Source organism: Choloepus didactylus, chromosome 27 (assembly GCF_015220235.1).
Source record: "Choloepus didactylus isolate mChoDid1 chromosome 27, mChoDid1.pri, whole genome shotgun sequence".
NCBI classification, from domain to species: domain Eukaryota; kingdom Metazoa; phylum Chordata; class Mammalia; order Pilosa; family Megalonychidae; genus Choloepus; species Choloepus didactylus.
The window spans coordinates 17833620-17854958 of NC_051333.1; the positions used below are offsets into that span (position 1 = coordinate 17833620).

A 21339-nucleotide genomic window follows, 5' to 3' on the forward strand; every position below is an offset into this window, starting at 1 on the left:
GGACACGTTTGAAGTGTACTTGTCAATCTGAAGAGTACTTGTCAGTTATTTTGTAGAATATCCCTCAATCTGGGTTTGTCTGATGTTTTCTCATGATTATAAGTTTATCTATTTCTGGCAAAAATACCACAGAAGTGAAATTGTGCCTTTCTCAGTCATCATATCAGGAGGTTCATGCTGTTATGACTTATTACTAATATTAACTTTGATAATGGTTAAGGTGGTGTCTGCCAAATTTCTCTGTGAGGTTACTAATTTTCCCTTTGTAATTAATATCTTGTGAGAAATACTTTATAAATATCTGTGTATCCTGTTTCTCCTCAGACATCTGCCTACTAATTTTGCATGTTATCAATGGATCTTATCTGCAAAAATTATTACTGTGATTTTCAACTTTCCTAATGGTGATTTTCATCTTTCCTCTTTCCTTCTACATTTATTAAAATTCTTTCAATAAGGAAGAGTTGTGCCTTCTTCCAAAGCTATTTTTTACTCATTTATTTACATCAGTATGACCTCATGGACATTAGTTCATTCTGGGTTATAATCCAATATTATTATTTTATTTTACTTTACTTGTTGCAGAAGTTGTTCCAGCTTTAGTCATTAGGTGTTCCTTCGGGTTTACCACTCTTCTGATCATCTTTTTTTAAAGCAATTCCTTACTTTCTGGCATCACAAGGTATTCCAGTTTCACCTTGCATTTCCCCTCACCCAACCCTGGAATCAACTGCTTTTCCAAGGAGCCCTGGTTTATTTCATTGGAGAATGGTATTTAGAAAACAAGATGTGGACACTGGGTATGCTCATTGCTATAGGGTGTCATCGTTCTAGGCCCGCTCAGTAGACAGAACCAAGAAATATATGTATGCGTATCAAGCCATTCATCCATCTATCTAATTATGAATTCATACTAATATCTCTGATTCCAAGCCAACATTCATTTTAGCCTCCCTTCTTTTCTTATTTGTAACTTCTTTCTCTAATAGTGAGAAACTGAACTTCATTATCTACTGCATACCCGAGGCAGCTGGCCATTATAGAATAGTGGAATGGCTTGTAGAAGACCACCTATGGCAGGTTTTATCTGTCCCCAAACTGTGGTTCTCAAACTTGGCATGTACTAAAATCATCTGGAAGGCTTGTTAAAACAGATTGCTGAGCTTGACACTGAGTGTCTGATTCTTTAGATCTCAGGTGAAGCCTGAGAATTTGCATTTCTGAATTCTTTTAGCAATGCTGATGTTTTCGGAGAACCACAGTCCTACAGGATGTAGTATAAACTGAACCACTGGTCAATTTCTCCCATAGTCAGAATACATGGGGATTGGGAATCAAATGAGCAAAAGTTTTCCTCACTTTCATGCTGAATAACTCACACAAAGATTTTTAGTTCAAACTTTGAGCTGAAAAGTTGAGTTCTGTTTTAGTGGTTTTAGTTCCTGAAAGGGACATTTATACCAGGGGACACAACAAACTGAAGTTGAGATTGCCACCTGGCCACTTTGGATTCCATAGGCCCCTGAACAAACAGGCAAATAAAGGGATATTTTTGGTTAGGTGATTGATGCCAATTACCAAGAAGAGGTTGAGTCACTGCAACAAAGTGGGACATAAATATCGCTATCTAGAACCCAAGGAATTCTCTGGGGCACTTCTTAGTACTTTCATGTCCAGTAGAAAAAGCTAATGAAGGAAATCAGCAACCCAATATATTTAGGACCATTAATGACTCAATCCTTAAGGAGTGAAGGTTTGGATCATCCTAACCAGATAAAGAAACCAGACTGGCTGATGTCTGGTTGGGACTAAAGGGAACATGGAATAAATAGCAGCAGGAGAAAGTTATAAATATATCAGCTACATCCTTGTGGTAGTTACAGAGCAGCTTTGCATATTTTCTTCCTTGTTTAGTTTGTTTATCTAAACTTACTGCTGCCTATCTTTTCTGTCTCTGTTACAGACCTTTCTACTGTCAATATTAGCCTCACAGAATTCCACATTTCCAAGCAGAACATCTTTATTTAATTCCCAAACACATACCACAGAAGAATAATCTCTGCCAATCACTCAAACATAATTCTGTAAGCACTTCATACTTTTTTCAGGATTTTCCGTCAGGATTGCCATCCTTTATTATCTCCTTCTGATCATATCCAACACATTTGTGTTGGCCTCTGGCTCTCACATCATCCAAGGATCTTCATCCAGGTATACTTAATCTAAATAAGAACCCTATGATATAGGGAGGTTGGTTATTACCATTTTATACTAAATACAGTATGATCGTATGTGTGTATGTCACTCTAGTATGTGGGATGGGTCCTGGGAACCTATATGCACCCAATTCCCCAGAGGAGTTTTCATTCACAAAAATGGGAACCATCAAGTTGGTCTTACTTAACAATAGACTGCATACCTGTCAATGTAGAAAATGCTAATCCTTCTGTCACCTCTTGAACAGCACAGATTATGATTTTGAGAATAACTACAATTTTATCCCTTTTCCCCTTAATTATGCATAATGTCTATTTTTTGGATAACTTTAAGTCATATTTATTTTATTCTAAAGTGTTTTTTGAAGAGTCTAAATGAACATTTTTTTTTCCTTAAAATAGTATGCCAATACCATTTATTCATTAATTTCTTCCATTCCTCTCTCTTCTTAAAATTGCCTCCTCCTCCTTTCAGGACTATTTTTTCTATTTCTTTGTACTACACACCTGTGCTTGCTCACTTTTAAATCATTATTACATTTTGAATGCTTTAACAACTGATAACATCATTCTTTATGTTTTTGAAGACAGTTTTCTTATTTTTCTTTTTAAAAGTTAAAATTTCTTACAAAATAATTTTAGAAAATACAAAGACACACAAAGAACAAAAGAATGGTCATCTCTAATCCACTCAATCTGTGATAACTCCTGTCAAATAGTGAAGCAAATCCTTTAGACTTTCTCTTATGAAAACACACTGATGCTTTTCATAATGTTCTGTAAACTGCATCTATTACAAGATACACAAAGAACAGCTTTTCAGGTTGGGCAATACAGGTCATTATCATTACATGTAATGACTTTGTTCTGTTCAGCTTCATGGCGTTCAAGGCTAAACAATCATTTTACCAAACTGCTACTGCTGAATGCTGGGATTATCTCCAAATTTTTGCTATTTTAAACATCCCGATGAACAGGCCCAGAATTCATTTTGTTATGCTTGCCTGCTTTTTAAAATTCAAACTAAATTTAAGAATACACGAATGCCTTCTCCTTTTAAAAGATATAAACAATGTAGATATGGTTAAATTCTCCCTTGACCACTATTTCTAATCATAATCCTTTCCTAAAGCTCACTAACCTCATGGCGGTTTCTGGTAAGCAACAAGTGTTGAGGATTAAATGAGTTAATATTTAAAGAGAGCACTTGTAACTATGCCTGTCACATAGTAAATCACCAGTAAATGTTAGTCATTCTTACCACTGTTATCACATCATGATTATCTGCTGAAAGGTCTTCAAATTTAGACAATTTATATTCAGGAACGTGTAATTAATGTGAGGAAACCATCATCACCTATTCTTTAGTGAACAAATGATATTTCAAGCTGAAAAAAAATAAGAGGTAATGTGTATAAAAAGCTTCACTAAAAACATCAACGTTTATACTGAATTGTTAACTTCATACCAGCATGAAAACCTGATACAATAGTGTGGGAGCGAGGTTATTTGGAAGTACCGCTTTTAAACAATTAGAAACAGATCTGAAAAAATTCTCCAAACAATTGTAAAAAAAAAGCAGAAATTATATTGGCCATGTAATCTGGCCCAAATTAATCTAAATTTTACACTAATAGAGTAAAAAGTGTCTGAGTATTGATTTTAAATGCTTATCCAGATAGCTCTTTGAATTAAGGGAAATTTTTAAGCTATATAATTTGTTTGGAACTAAACAACACTGATTATAATATATTGTAAAGCCAATTGTTGCTAAAATTAGAGAAAAATGGATAGTTTAAAATACATATACCTATTAAGATATAAACCAACCAACCAACTATGTAAGACAATAAACTAGAAGAACGGCAAAATAAACCCAAAGACAGTGGAAGGTATTTGTAAACCTAAAGGCAGATTAGTTTTAAATGCAAACAAACAAACAGAAAACCTCAATCAATAATATGAAGACAATTTTCTTGAAAGAAAGAAAAAAACAACTGTGAAAATTCTCATTTAAACAAAGGCAAATGAGCAGTGTTATGAATGAGCAGCAAAAACTACAGATTTATTTTGAAAAATGTAAAGGTAATATTAACTGTCATGTTTCCTTTTGTAAGATAGGCCAAGTGGTGATTTTTCTAGGAAAAAAATATTTCACCAGAATTTACTCAATAAGAGAAAAAACTTAATAAATTGATAAAAACACACACACAAAATAAAATATAGCCAGCAGTTTCCGCTAAAGTAACCAACAAACTAGATATTTATAGGATACAATTATCCAAACATTCACAGAACTTCTAGAATATATTAGAAGATCAAATGCTTGACAACTCATTCTGACTGGAATAACCTTAATTAAAAAAATTTATTGTGGTAATATAGATCCAACATAATATTTTCCATTTTAACCACTTTCAAGTTTACAATTCAGTGGTATTAATTACATTAACAGTGTTGTGCTATTATCCAAACCATCCATTACCAAACCAAATGGAAACTCTACCCATTAATCAATAACCTCCGTTCCACTCCCCGCCCCCGTACCTTGTAATCATCTGTCTCTATGAATTTGCACTGCAATAACCTTAATTTTAAAATGGAAATAGGGAGGTGCAAAACAATTTTCCAGTATCAATTATAAAATATACACAAGCATCTTATGTAAACATGCAAATTTAATCCAGCAATCTATCAAAATAGTACAAATAGAAGATAATTTAATCAGAAATTTTGAGGTGACTTATTTCAGATTAAATATATTTCCAGAGTTTGAGTAACAGTCTGAAAAAAAAAAAGAGGAACAGACCCAAACTCAACATTATCTAGGTGCAGTCTCTTCGTATTGCTCAACATTAAATATTTTTACATATAAATGATATTTAATTTTTCACAAACTGTAATTTAAACATTTAAGAATTAACTCTCCTTCCACCTTGCCCAAAAAGACTCACAATAACATCCTAACATTGCAATAGGTTAATTCTCAATCTAGGAAATAATGGTGAACATTAAAATATGAAAATAGTTTGTGAGGTCCTTGAATTAAAAGAAAGGCAACAACATTAAACCTCCACAATTTACCTTTCTTAAACCCAACATGTCTTAAAATAATTTGACTTGAGACTGCTTTGCCCCTAATAGTAACACTGTGGGCCACAGACACAGTATGAGCTATGACTAAGGGTAGAACTTTACAAAATTATTACGGATGGTTAGCTAAGTATTTGGGGGACACACACTTTTCTGGGCTTCTCTTATCTCCATAGTCTTCAGTTGGCTGGATCCAAGGTTGAATCCCTTGAGGGTAATTTTTTTTACTTTGAATTGCTGAATATTTACATAGGGAAAAACTGCACAGCATTGATGTGCTTTTGTCATTTTGAGTTAATTGGAGGTTCTTTTCTAAGTGTTAAAAATGCCAGAATATGGAAAGGTTAAAATAGCTACAACTGCAGTATGCTTTGTTTCTACTTCTTAATATTTTCTGATTATCAGAAACGAAACTTTTCATTTTCTTTCCTTCTACGTGTATATTCTGAAGCTTTCGTCAGCTAAAATTACAAAGCATGCTTTCAATACAAGCTGAAAACAACGCAATGTTTTAGAAAGAAAAGACAATGTTCTCCATTCCTTACCATTTCCTTTTTCCCCCTTCTTCTTCTATTCCTGCATCCTTGGATTTACATCTGGTGTACAAACTTTCACACCCTTCTACTTGCTCAAACATTAACATGTTTGATCTTTTATTTACTTTTAAGAAGTGCATTCATGTTAAACATTTCTATAATTTTTCGCACAACAATACACCTTCAGCTTTAATTCACTCTTTTTAATGGTTGCATTATATTCCACAATAGAATTCTACTGTGCTGGCATATTTTACTGTGAGCCTTCAATGCTACTAAAACCAATGTTTTTATATATATATCAGCTCTTTATTTCCATGAGTTAGTCTTTTCAAACTTGAATTTCTGAGGCAAAGGGTATGGATTTTTTAAAACGGACAATATTTTGGGAACAGTTTTAGATTTACAGAAAAATTTTACAGATAGATTTACTATATGTATAGCAGACAGTACAAAGGGTTCCTATATACCATCCCAGGCCCATGTGTACAGTTTGCCCTATTATTCACATCCTACATTAATATGGTACATTGTTACGATTAATTAACCAATATTGATACATTAAGTCCATAGTTTATTCAGATTTCTTTAGTTTTTGCCTAATGTCATTTTTTGATTCCAGGATACCATAAAACATTTAGTTTTCATGTTTCCTTAGGCTCCTCTTGGCTGTGACAGTGTCTCTGACTTTTTGTTGTTGTCTTTGAGTTTTGAGGAGTACTGGCCATTATATGGTAGGATGACAATGGAATTTCCTGATGTTTTTCTCATGATTAGACTAGGGTTATAGGTTTGGGGAGGAAAATCTCAGAGGTAAACTGCCATTTTCATCATCTCATATAAAAGGTATGTACTATCAACCTGATTTATTACTATTGATGTTGATCTTGATTACCCGGCTGAGGTAGTGTTTGTCAGATATCTCCACTGTAAAGTTACTCTTTTCCTCCCTTTCCATACTGTATTCTTTGGTAGAAAGTCATTATGTGCAGCCCACACTCAAGGAATGGGAAGTTATACCTGTCCCCATCCTTGAGGGTCCAGTACCTATGTGATTTATTTGGATTATTCTGCATGGGAGAGTTGCCTCTTCTCCCCATTTTATTAATTTATTCAATTATTTCTTTATATCAGAATGGACTCATGGATATGTATTTTATATTTGAGTTATAATTCAATACTACTTTATTCATGTTGTTGCTTAAATTGTTCTAGCTTTGTCTATTGGGAGCTCATTCAGTTGGCACCTGTGCCCCTCTGAAATACCTCCAATTGTGTATGTCATGTGGGTGTATTTGAGCACTTTATTTTCTGGTCCTTTAAAATGTCCCAGCCTCATCTTGTATATTTCCTACCCTAGTTCCAGAATCAGAGGGCAAAGATCCTTTTACTGGAGAATGGTATTAGAAACCAGGATCTGGATGTTAGGTGCAGTAGAAGTGTTGTTTCTTTTAGGCTTTCTCATCTGATACAGCATAGATATGTCTCCATATACTAACCTGTGCATATACAAGTATTTATACATATTTTTATATGTAACCATCTGTATCAATATTAAGTTAAACGTAAGTTCTTACTGATGTTTCTAACCCTAATCCATTACCACATGAATCACTGCAGCCTCCTCACCTGGAGGATCATTCACATTTAAAGTGATTATTGATACAATTAGATCAATATCTATCATGTTTATAACTGTTTTCTATTTGTAGCACTTGCTGATTTTTCTCCCTTTCTTTTCCTGTCTTTATTTTATGATTTCTAAAATTGTGGTAGCATATAACATAAAATTTGCCATTTTAACCACTTTTAAGTGTTCACTTCAGTGGCATTAATAATATTTACAATGTTATACAACCACTGCCACCTTCTACTACTAAAATTTTTTCAACACCCAAAACAGAAACTCTTTTATCCATTAAGCAATAACTCCCCATTCCCCCTCACCCCAGCCCCTGGCGTCTCAATTTAATTTCTATGTATTTTTTTTATTTTAGATATTTCCTATAAATGTAATCATATAATATTTGTCCTTTTGTGTCTGCCTTATTTCACTTAGCATAATTTTCAAAGATCATCCAAAATTATAGCATGTATCTGAACTTCATTCCTTTTATGGCTGAATAATATTCTTTTTTTATGTATACTCTACATTTTGCTCATACATTCATCTGTTGACGGGCACCTGGGTAGTTTCCACTTTTTAGCTTTTGCAATAATGCTGCTATGAACACCAGTGTACAAGTATCTGAATCCCTGCTTTCAATTCTTGAGAGTATATACCTTAGAGTGGAATTGCTGGGTGTATTAGTTTACCAGCTGCTAAAACAAACACCATATAAAGGGTTTAGCTTAAAAAATGAGAATTTATTAGCTCACAGTTTTGAGGCTAGAAGTCCAAAATCAAGGTGTCAAAAAGGCAATGCTTTCTCCCTGAAGACTGTGGCATTCTTGGATTGGCTGCCAATGATCCTTGGGTTTTTGGCTTTTCCATTACATGGCAATGCACATGTCAGCATCTTCTTTCTCTTCCAGGTTCCAATGACTTTCAGTTTCTCCTCCCTGGTGGCTTTCTACCAGTGGCCTTCTCTATAAAGCCACCAGTAATAGGATTAAGACCCATCCTGATTCAGACGAGCCATACCTTAACTAAAAATAAGATCTTCAAAAGGTCCTACTTACAATGGGTTCACACCCACAGAAATGGATTAAGATTAAGAACATGTTTGTCTGGGGGTGCATAATTCATCCTACCACAACCAGTTATATGGTAATTCTATGTTTAACTTTTTGAAGAACCACAGAACTGCTTCCCACAGCAGCTGCACCATTTTACACACCCACTAGCAATGAGTGAGTTCCAATTTTTCCACATCTTCATTAAAACTTACCGTTTTCTATTTTTATAATAATAGACATTTCTTGTAGTTTTGATTTGCATTTCCTTAATGACTAATGATGTTGAGCAGCTCTTCATTTGCTTACTGGTCATCTGTGTATCTTTTTTGGAGGTTGCCTCGTTAGTTTTACTTGACTATTTTGTGTATCATTTTCTCTATTAGCATATAAATTATACCTATTTTTGAAAAAAAATAGTGGCTTCTCTAAAGTTTGCAATACACATTTACAACTAATATAACTTTACCTTCCAATAACACCATACCACTTCACAGGTAGTACAGAGTATTGCTAATTACTTGTTCCCATTGTAACACTGCTGTCTTTGTTTTCACCTAATCCTTATTCTATAAACACCCAATTTACTGTTACTATTATTACTTTGAAGAGTTAATCTGAAGAAGAAAAATAAAAAGATTGTTATTTTGCCTTCATTTGTTCCTGCTCTGATACCATTCCTTTCTTTATGTAGATCAGAATTTCTGATCTGTATCATTTTCCTTCTCTCTAAAGAACTTCTTTTAAAATTTCTTTTCAGGGCAGGTCTACTGGCAAATTCCTTCCATTTTGTTTCTGTGAAAAAGCCTTTATTTCTTCTTCATTCTGAAAAATAATTTCACTGGATATAGAATTCTAGGTTGGTAATTTTAAATTTTTCTTTCAATACTTTAAATATTTCATTTCTCTTCTCATGCTTGCATGCTTTCTGATGCATGGAGTATGATATCATTCTTACGATGTAATTCTTATCCTTGTTTCTGATGTAAGGTGTCTGCCCCACCTCTCCCCAACAGTCCCCACCCTGACTCCCTGGCTTCTTTCAAGACTTTCTGCTTTGATTTTCTGAAATTTGAATATGATATGACTCAGTATAGGTGTTGTTTTTTTTTTTTTTGGTATCCGTGTTGTCTGAGCTTCTTTGGTGAGTTCTTTCATGTTATTTATTTCAAAAACTCTTGGCCACTATTACTTAAAATATTCCTTCTGCTCCTTTCTCTTTCTCTGCTATTTGTTATTTCAATTACATATGCTATATTTTTTGTAATTGTCCCACAGTTCATGGATATTGGTTTTGTTTTTTCCACTCTTTTTTTGTCTTTGCATTTAAGTTTGGTAAGTTTCTGTTGACATATTTTCAAGCTCACTGATTATTTCCTTGGCTCTGTCCAGTCAACTGATAAGCACATCAGAGGCAGTCTTCACTTCTGTTAGTGGTTTTGATTTCTAACATTTCCTTTTGATTCTTAGAATTTCCATCTCTCTGTTAACACCAACCATTTGTTCTTGCATGCTAATTTTTCCATTGGAACCCTTAAAATACTTATAGTTACTTTAAATTGCCTATTTGACAATTCCAAAATCATGTTATATCTTAGCCTCATATTTGCTTTGTCTTTTTTTTTTAAACAATGAACTTTGTTTTTAGAATAGCTTTAGATTTACAGAAAAACACAGAAAGTAGACTGCTCCCATATACCACTTTCCCCCTCCCCCCCCCTGCTCCCAGTCTCTTCTATAATTAACATTTTGCATTAGTGTGGTATACTTGGTGCAATCATGAATTAATACTGATGCATTATTAGTAACTAAAGTCCTTATGTTTTGTCTTTTCAAACTTTTTTTCCCCTTTACCATCTTGTAATTTTTTGTTGAAAGCTGTACACGATATACTGAGCAGTAGAAACTGAGGTAAATAGGCCTTAGTGTGAGATTTTTATTTTAATCTGTCTAGGACTGTGCATCATGTTTGCTGCAGCTGTAGGTGCCACAAGCTTCAGTTCCTCTAGTGTCCTTGTTATTGTTTTCTTTTTTCTCCCTTCTCTGTTATCCCTGAGTTTCCCTCACAACTCCTTAAATGGAGTCTGCGCCTTGTAGTTTTCAGTTTTAATCCAGGAGTACTGCTGATGTGGTAGTAAGGTGTGGGGAGGAGAAACATTTCATAATCTTATGATTATAAATCTGTCTTTCAGTGGGCCTGAGTCCCTGGGATATGACTTTCAGAAGGATTTATTAGCCTTTTTTCCTTTCCATTCCCTTTAGTGAGAGAGTAAGGATAATAGGGGCTGTAGTTGGCTAACTGCCCTTCCCCAAAGAAGGTAAGATTTTCATCATTTCCCTAGAGGAGCAGGCTTTTGTTATCAAGAACACGCTGAGGTATTTCAAAGTTGTTACCAGATTTTTAAATAGCTATTCCAAGTTTAATTTACAAAAGGGTCATTTTATTTCACACCTCCACCAGCAGTGAATGAGTAACCTTTTGTTTGCATCATCTTCAGTGTTGGATGTTATAAACCTTTAGAATTTTTGTAAAACTACTGCATGAAAATAGCAGTTTTCATTAAAATTATTTCCATTACTGAGGTTAATTATATTTTCTCATGTATTTTCATTTGGATTTTCTCTGAAGTTAACTGCCTATACACATATGCTGATCATTAATTTGAATGCACTCTATTAATAAAAATATTAATTCTATTATTGCTAAGTATATTAATGATATTTTCCAGTTTAACTTTCTTTACTTTTGTTTCTGATGTTTTTCCAAACTGAAAGTTTTAATTTTTATACTGAAAATATGCCTTTTCTGTTTCTTTCTTAAGAAAATTCTTCTCACCTTAATCGACAACACCGTGAAATTTTTCATTTTTAAAAAGTCATTTTTTATGATTTTACTCCAACTGAAATTTATTTGCAGGGTATGGAATAAAAATTTAACTTTGTTTCCACCTAGATGGAAATCCAGTTATGCCTGAACAGATTTTAAATAATCCATCACTGTTGCACCAATTTAAAATACCTTCTTTGTCATCTATAAGTACTTACATAAGTTGTTTGATTGTTGGACCTTCTTTTCTGTACTAGTGGCCTTTATTTTATATGACTTTACAGTAATTTTATATACATATATATATGGTATAGCAATTTTAGCCTGAGAAACCTATAAATTTTACAGGGGCTCATGGTTATCTGGTTAAAAAACTGTATTTCCCAGCTGATTCTGCAGTTACATCTGGTCATGTTATTGGATTTTAGCCAGTGGGATGTGAAGGAAGGTAATGTGTGTAACTTTAGATAGCCGTCCTTAAAGTAAACTGATGTGCCTCTTTGTCTTTTCCTCCACACAGTGATTTGGGGTGTGCAGAGAAAAAGAGGAAACATCAGTCCTGGACTGTCTAACTGCTGACAAATAAATGGGAGGATAGAATCAGTTTCCATTTTATTTTAGAGCACTGTTATTTTGGGTCCCTGCTACATGCAATTAATTTGTATCTTAAAACATTGGCCTTATCTTTAACAATAATGGGACTTGAAATACTTTCAATTAAACCTATAGTAACCCCCTTAATTATACGCCACTGTCTTCCACTATTTTTTTAACCCCTTTAAGACAATTCTGCTATTCTTTTCCATTGTCAATATTTCTTTATATTTACTCAAATATTTAACATTTTCTTTGTCCACCAATCCTTCTTGCTTTTTCAACCCTCCCTCTGGCACCACTTATATTATTAATAGCAAGTTCACCCACACCCACCCCCCACCTACCTCTTTAGTCCATGACACTGAGTTTTTCAAGAGATCAGGCCAGATGTCAAACAGCAGTGCATAAAGAGTAGTCTGAGAATCCCCGAGGATCCCTGAAGTCAAAACAATTTTTGCAAATTCTAAGACTTTTCCTTTGTCCCTCTCATTCTCTTATGAGGGTACATGAGTTTCTCAGAGCCCACGTAACATGTGACACTACTACAGACTGAAAGCAGAGGCAGATATAAGAACCTAGCTGTCATCTATTAAGCTAGACTATAAAGGGATTTGCAAAATTGTACAACAATGTCACTGTTTTCACTAAATATTTTTGTCTTGAGAAAGTTATTTTTCATAAAAGATATGTTAACATGTAATGAGTTTACTATTTTTTTAATGAATTAAAAACACTAAAAAATTTTCTCTGAGATTGCTGTTGCAAAATTCCCATTTTCTTGCATCAGGTTCTCAGGGAAACAGAATCTAAAATGGAGATTTGTGGTCAGGTAGCTGACTGGGGGAGAGCTCTTGGGAATATTACCTGTCAATAAATGAGGGAAACAGAACAGGGTGGAAGAAGTTGAACTCTGATGTAGCTGCAATCCCTTGGGTAGTTATAGAGCTGGGATGGCTTTTTGGAGTTATCGTAAGTTGAGGCAAAGGGGGACTAGGCTGCCCTTAGGGAGGCAGTGTAACCTGGGGCAGGCAGTTCCCTTCATCTGAGAGCGACTGCAGAGGAACTTAGCTATGAGTTGTCAGCAATCAAGATGCCCAGTAGTTGGCAGCATCAGTGCCTCAGACCTGCAGGGGGTATCTGACAACTCTGAGGCATTACTTACTGTGTAATAAAGAATTTAACCTTGCCCAAAGAGAGAGCTGGCCTTTACCCTTGACTTCTAGTAGGGAACCTCTAAGCCCTCATGTCATGACTAATAGAAGGGTCTTTGCTTGCCTGGGGGCCTTGGGCCACATCAGATAGTCTAACAATATGATTTAGAGTGGGCCTTTGGATCATATAGTATCAGCTTGACCTCTAGAGGGGCTAGAGACTGATATTACCCACATGATAAATTAACCATGCCTACATAATGAAGCCCCAACAGAAACTGGACGTCAATACAGCACTCTGCATTGTCACACATTGTTTCCTAGAAAAGTAGTGTGTCCAAGACTCCAGTGGGACAACTGGAAGCTCCATGCTTGGAACTTTCCTGGACTCAGCCCCATGCTTAGTTTTCATTGGCTGATTTTAATCTGTATCCTTTCACTGTTTTACTCAATAAAATGAGTATAACATCTTTTAGGAAGTTGTGTGAGTCGTTCAAGTGAATTATCGAACCTGAAGGTGATCATGAGGAACCCTGAAGTTACAATTAATGTCAGAAGTGAACATGGTCTTGGTACCCCCAAACTTGCAAATAGGTGTCAGAAATGAGAGGTGGTGTCATGAATTATTCCCAACTTTGCACTTCTACTCCAGAGTTCTCTAGCGATCAGGCTGAAATGACCCATGGTAGGACTAGGTCTAAGATCATAGCCTAACATTCCTCATTCATGATCTTCTTCCTCCCTGCCCTTTCTGTCCTTTTGGAAGCACTTCCTTAATAAAACTTTTGCATGTGAATCCTCATCTCAAAGTCTGTTTCTAGGAAACACAAAGAAAAAGAATGTCCAAAACAGAACTTGATTCCATTCCCTGATATTCACCCCCAAATGCTCCTCCCTGACCTGATGCATTATTAGCCAGTGGTCCACCATACAGTCAGTGGCTCCCCCTAAAATACAGAAGTTAGCTTTTATCTCTTTTTACCTCCTCTTTCATATCAGTGTGTTCTATTCATTCACCCCCAAAATACATCTCAAATCTACCAATTTCTACTGCTGTATTCTCTAGTCCAAGTTGCTATTAATATTTTTTATTTCATGTGTGCTAAGGCGATTTCCAGGTAATGGACATTATGAAGTTAAAAAAATAATACAATCTAGAATAGAAACTTGACAGACAGCAGTTCATGTGTATCCAGGTAATCAGGGATTACCATGATTTAATTAATCATATTTCAGATGTTATCTCAGTCACTTATCTTATTATTTAAACCCTTTAGGATAGGGAAAAAAATACCCAAAACAAAGGAATTCAAAGAACCCAGATCATCCACTTGCTGACATAGGTTAATAAAACATCCTTCCTATACTTCAGGCTCAGGCTAACCCGCAAGCACTTTACCTCACCTGATAAGCACAGCCTCTCTTAATAGCGAAAAGAGGCACCTAAAGTGGTCCTTATGGACCTTAAGTGAAACATTAAATTGCTTTAGTGACTTCAAAGCCATGTAAAGAAAGGGGCAGAAGAATTAAGGTATATAAAGTTATCTTCAAATAAACACGAAGAAGAAAATCAGAAATAAAATGACAGTTTAGACAAAAACAATGTCTTGCAACTGAAAATACACAGGTTTTCTTGTGTGGATAACACATGAACTTTGAAAACTATCTTTTAAAAAAAGACGTCTACAAGTATTAAGTTTGCTTCCAAACTGGATTTAGCATATAACCGTCTAAAGAACAGACTATTAAATGAGAATACTCATTTAGTTATTTAAATTTTGGTAAATTCTTGTTTTCATAAAAAATCAGCCCCAGCTGAGAAGTCCTAAGTCACTGTAAATCTTTTAGAATAGCTAATAAAAGTCAAATATCAATATAGTCATGATTGCGCTTCACAACTTCAGTTTGAACAAACAGGAAAGATTTAATTTTGTGAAATCAGGTTTTCAAACAAATTCAGATGATGTTCAAACATAAAAGCCAAAGACCCTTTTTGATCAACACCCCCAATCCCAATCTCCTTTAAAAAAGGCATTGTGACTTTCTTTAAATCATATTTTAGAGATGACATAATAAAAAAGTATCCATAGTAAGAGTTGGTTCATGCACTGTTACAAAGAATGAGACACTTTTAGAGATACTATAAAATCACTTAAAAGAACTCTTAAAGATGTTGCCCAGAACTCAAAGGTTAATGCCCAGAATCTGAGACCATATCTCTCCACCATTTGCAAACAAAATTAGAGAGGCTATATAAGTCAAGGGCTTGTGGAAGGATGAAAATTTTTGTTAGGGTAAGAATGAAGCAATTTTATTTATACAATTGCTTATGGCTGCCTCAAAGAAATAAAAAGACTTTCTTATTATTACAAAATATTTTAATAATTAACAATAAAATTAATGCCTACAGCTGGCCACATGGAAACTTACAGGGCAAGAAAACTAATATCCCAGAGTCAATTTCTCTTAAAAACATATTCTCTCCATGACTCAGCACATATTATTCATTAGTTAACTAGGAGCCCAGAAAATCTTGTCAAATAATGCTAGACATACTCAGAGGATAGGGACCATGAGTGGTATACTATGATGTCATGAAACAATAAATGACAATGTATTTGATTTGTTACACTGTCGTCTCATTTTCAAAATTTTAAGTTATTATATATTTACTTGAATCTAAGACACTGTTGGTTGAACTATGACTCCCAATTTCAGAAATGTTAAAATGTAAAAAAAAAAGCATTACAGAACAGATAAAATATGTTAAATTCATATTATAATAGGACTATCAGTTTTAATTACTGATTTTCTGGAAATATCTTTGATGAAATAGTTTAGCATCTGATAGGGCATATGCATCTATTATAATATTTTTTCTATAAACAAAGGCTTCCCCATGGCCCTTTAATTCTGAGAAGTAAATAGAAAAACACTATTAAGACACCCACATTACCATTTCACATCCATTAATTTTTAAGATTTATTTTAAATGCTACCAGAGTTTTTTTTTCTTTTTAAGGCATAAAGAATTACAAATAAAGCTAAATTAAAGTATCAACATCCCCAATCCCAATTTCCTGCCAGACACAACCACTATCAACAATTTGGTATGGATCTTTTTAGTCCACATAAAATAGTTTTACATACATACATGTATCAATAATAAAAACAGACTTTTGTTATTTGTGAATGTTTTCATTCCAAATTACAAGAATGGCATTATACAATATGTATCATCTGTATCTTGATTTTTTCAACTCAATATTGTTTCAAATAACTATCCATGTTAAAAAATATGGTTCTACTTCATTGTTTTCAACTGCTCTATAGCATTTTATCATTTGACTACACCATATTTTGTTCATCCATTACCCAACTGATGAATAGTTGTTTTCAATATATACATACATACACATATATATGTATATATATTTTATAATGCATATTTGTGAGTTCTAGAAGTGGAATTACAGGGTCTTGATGTCTTTTAAAAAAATGCTTCCCAGACCTCAAGGTCATAAAGACAGTATCCTGTATTTTCTCCCAAAAGTTTCAGGGTTTGGCTTTTCACATTCCAGTGTTCAGATCCTTGGGAATTATGTTTCCTTAAACTTTGTAAGGTTATATGTAATTTTAATTTATTTCACCCAATATGGAGAGTCAAATACTCCAACAATTTTTATTGACTAGGCCATCATTTCCCTACTGACTTATGTTGTCTAACATATACCAAGTTCACATTTATTCTGTGGTCTATTTCTAGACACTCTATAAAACCTGTTTATCTATTTAATGCACTAATACCACACTTTTTTAATGACTATGACTTCATGTGTATTATATAGTATGAGGGTGTCTTCTCCCTGTTCTTGTTTAAAATTGTCTCAGCAATCCACAGACTTCTATTTCACATGAATTTTAGAATCATTTTGTAAAGATCCTAGAAAATTCTTGTCACATTTTGTTTGGAACTGCATTAAGTCTGTAGATTAATTTCAGGAGAATTCACAAGATATTTTAAAAGTTAAGTAGAACATGGGTTGAATTTAAGAGAAGACTTTCTTCCTTCTCTCATTTAGCACACCAGGCGTTTCTCACCTGTATGACCTCTCTTATGTATAGAAAGGGATGCTCTTTGAGAGAATGCTTTCCCACATTCATTACATTCAAAGGGTTTCTCGCCAGTATGACTTCTCATATGTATAATAAGTAAAGAGCACTGAGAGAAGGCTTTTCCACATTTATTACATTCATAGGGTTTCTCTCCCGTATGACTTCTCACATGAAGAGTAAGGGATGAGATTCGAGAGAAGGCTTTACCACAGTCGTTACATTTAAATGGTTTCTCTCCAGTATGAATTTTCTCATGCTCAAGGAGATTTTGTCTCTGACTGAAAGCTTTTCCACACTGATTACAATGATAGGGTTTCTCTCCGGTATGAATTTTCTCATGTTCAGTGAGATTTGATTTCTGACTAAAGGCTTTTCCACATACTGCACATGCATAGGGCTTTTCGCCTGTATGAATTCTCTGGTGTCGGATGAGGTTTGACATCTGAATAAATGCTTTCCCACATTCATTACATTCATAAGGTTTCTCTCCAGTATGAATTTTCTGGTGCGTAATGAGATTTTCTTTCCGACTGAAGGCTTTTCCACATTCATTACATTCATAAGGTTTCTCAGCTGTATGATTTCTCATATGTACAGTGAGGGATGAACTTTGAGAGAATGCTTTCCCACACTCACTGCATACATAGGGCTTCTCACCTGTATGACTTCTCATATGTATAATAAAAACTGAGCATTGAGAAAAGGCTTTTCCACATTTATTACATTTATAGGGTTTCTCTCCTGTGTGACTTCTCATGTGCAGAGTAACAGACGACATTCGAGAGAAAGCTCTACCACATTCATTACATGCATAAGGTTTCTCCCCCGTATGAATTTTCTCATGCTCAATAAGGTTTTGCTTCTGGCTGAAGGATTTCCCACATTCCTTACATTCATAGGGCTTTTCTCCAGTATGAATTCTCTCATGTTCAATGAGATTTGATTTCTGACTGAAGGCTTTCCAACAATCTTTACATGCATAAGGTTTCTCCCCAGTATGAATTCTCTGGTGTCTAATAAGATTCGACATCTGAATGAAAGCCTTTCCACATTCATTACACTTATAAGGTTTTTCCCCAGTATGAATTTTCTGATGTGTAATTAGATTTTCCTTTCTGCTGAAGGCTTTTCCACATTCCTTACAATCATAGGGCTTCTCTCCAGCATGAACTCTTTCATGTCTGATGAGGTCAAATTTATGACTGAACTCTTGTCCACACTGTTTACACTTAAAAGGAATTACAACATGGGATGAGCAATGGTAAAATGGTTTCCCATACTCATTATATACATAATTTTTCTCTCTTATAGAGCCTTTCTCATTACTAAGAAAGTCTAAATTATGTTTCACACCCTTATCATATTCATAGAAGCTCTGTCTAGAAGTAAGGATGTCTGACCTAAGAGGAAATACTTGTGTAACTTTTTTACATTCACTGACTTTTTCCTTAATCAGAGTTTTCTTGGAGATGGATGTGACTTTTTTCCTCACAAGTGTTTCCTGTTTCTTCTTGATTTGTTCATCAACTTCCCAAACTTCTAAAATGGAGGACCAAAAATTATTACTTGTCAATTTTTCTACTACTGTATTATTAATAACATTTCAGAAATTTGTTAATGTAGAGTTAAATCTTTAATGTTGGCCCTAATCTCCCAATATGAGCAAAATCCAATGTGCAAATGTCCCTAGTTTCTAAGGATTGATAAGGCAATTCCCATAGAAAATATTATGGAGAGAAAACTGACATTTGTAGGCCCGAGGAGCTTTGATTGCTTTTTAGTGTCCCTGCACACTGCAGAAATCAGCAACATGGGCAGAATAATTAAGATGAGTGAACAAACACATAAATGACTGAATAGGAAGTCAAATGACTAGAGAATAAAATTAACACTTGTGGTAAAACAGAGTAGATTATGCTTCTTTCCCTTTCTTCCTAAAATTTCATTAAAATGACAGTAAAAGAACAAAGGGTAAAACCCATAAGACAAAGAAAACAAGTATAAACAAGGGAAAATAAGGATTTCAACAAAATACTGGAAGATGAACATCTTAACTGATGGCAGAGCTAAGAAGTTAAGCAAAAGCACCCTGAAATGAAAATGCCAATAAGCAACAAAGTGATTTGGCCAGACAGTGGAAAGATTCAGACACTCAAAAGACAGGGTAAGAATGAGACTGAAAAGAAGAGATCAATTTCAAGTCTATGAAACAGTTAAGACTCCATGAGCCAGATATTGTGGATCCACTTTGGTAACATCTTTTCCAACCTTCTTCTTTGTTTTTCCATCCTGCAGTGGCTAAGACAGCTAAAACCTAAATTTCCTAAACATACTTGCATGTAGGTATCTGGATATGATTTAGATTTGCCACATAAGATGCACTCATATAACATTTCAATTAAAAACGGACTGAAGAGAGGAAAGAGACTGTGTATGAGGCATCTATTATGTTTATGACATTACAACAGAAGTGGTTCTGGAGCCCAGAGTTTTGTAGTGGTATCTCCTGGTAACTATATAAATAAGTCAAAGATGGCCTTTGTATAGTGACCCTATGTATTGCTTACTTCTTCAAAGTGGGTTGGGTCTCTTAAAAAAGCCCACCGACACCCAATACAAATTCTTACACATCTAACTGTTTTCAAAATAGACAAATATAATCAATTTTTAAAGCCATTTGCAGCTGGCCTGCTTTGCATACCCTGCAAAACAGTGTCCAACATCTTTAATATTAATAAGATAAAATTTTGCACTTATAGAGCCCCAAGCCACTTCAGTGTCTTGGTGCTCTTTGGTCCAGAAGCTCCCCATTATGCTGTTTTATAGTCTTGATTTTACAATCATGTAAATGCTTTTCAATTTAAAAAAATAGAATTAAAAAAAGAAGAAATAAGAAGCTAAAGCAATCTCTATATTTTGAAAAAACTATATATCAAGTTACTGCCATAATCACAGACACGAATTATTTCAAGTGACTTTAAAATACAGTATTTGACTGTATATTCCTAGTAGAATATATCCTAAGGGAGGAAACAAAACTCACAAAGAAATCTCAAACTATATTGAGCAATACCGGTATTAATCTTAGAGAGAGAGAGAGAGAGAGAGAGGGAGGGAGGGAGGGAGAATAGAGAAAAGAGAGACAAATCAGTTTTGCCCTCCAAGGGATATTTGGCAATGCCTAGAAGGTCTGAAGACATTTTTGATTGTCACAATGAGGGAGGGAGGCAGTGTTATTGGCATCTAGTGGATAGAGGCAGGAATGTTGCTAAACATCCTACAATACATAGGACAGACCCCACACTCAACAAAGAATGTCCAAAATGTCAAAAATGATGACATTTCAGAAATATTTATGGATTCAGCAAATAAATATGTAATGTTCCTAGGAGACAAGATTTTCAGCATAAAAGATAAGGGAAACAAATATAAATTTAAAAAAATTTAAGACAATGGAAGTATTGTATGTTCAAGGAACATGATGTATACAGCCTACTCTTAAATGTTTAGAAAACTAATGCATAAGTAGATTGACAGACAGATAGTTAGATGGATAGACAGAATGATATAGAAACTATGGCAAAATATTCAAACTGGTGCATGTGGGTATTTGGGGATGGATGGGAGGTATGTTGGAGTTCTCTGCATGGGCTTTGTATTATTTGTGCAACAGTCCTGTAAGTTTGAAATTATTGCAAAATAAAAAGTTTAGGGGGAAAAAAAAAAGAAAAACCCCATATTCTTTAATCTGAATTGGAAAAGTCAGTATAAACTCATGAGTTCTTCCTAAAAATACATGTTACTAACTCTTATCTGCTTAAAAGCTCTGGAAGCAACGACAAACTAGTATTAATGAGCAACCCTAGTGCCCAGTTTGTGACTTCTAAATATAACCATTAACAAATGCAGGGACTTTTGAAAAAAAATGGCTATTTCCACACCTGAAGCAAGAAATTTACAAGATTAGCCAAGAATCCTCTGGCCAAAGAAGAGACGATTTGACTATCAAAATAAATAATATCTATGGAAAGTATATATGTATATTTTTATTATTTTGATGTTCAAGTTGTATAAACATGGATCTATAATGACTTAACTTAGTGATGTGGAAACGGCTAGGGCATCAA

The 21339-nt window shown here is 34.4% G+C and overlaps 1 protein-coding gene across 6 annotated transcripts in view; it reads right to left on the reverse strand.

Moving 5' to 3' along the window:
* Positions 1-12630: 12630 nt before the first annotated feature.
* The window catches only part of ZNF568 (zinc finger protein 568), a 47632-nt gene continuing 38923 nt past the window's right edge, over positions 12631-21339 (reverse strand). For 5 of the 6 annotated variants that reach the window (XM_037820227.1, XM_037820230.1, XM_037820229.1 and 2 more), the window contains one exon: positions 12631-18751. In XM_037820227.1, coding sequence (XP_037676155.1) covers positions 17175-18751 — 1577 coding nt within the window. In that variant the 3' untranslated portion in view covers positions 12631-17174. The remainder of the gene's footprint in view (positions 18752-21339) is intronic. The other variant, XM_037820232.1, reaches the window with a different exon arrangement.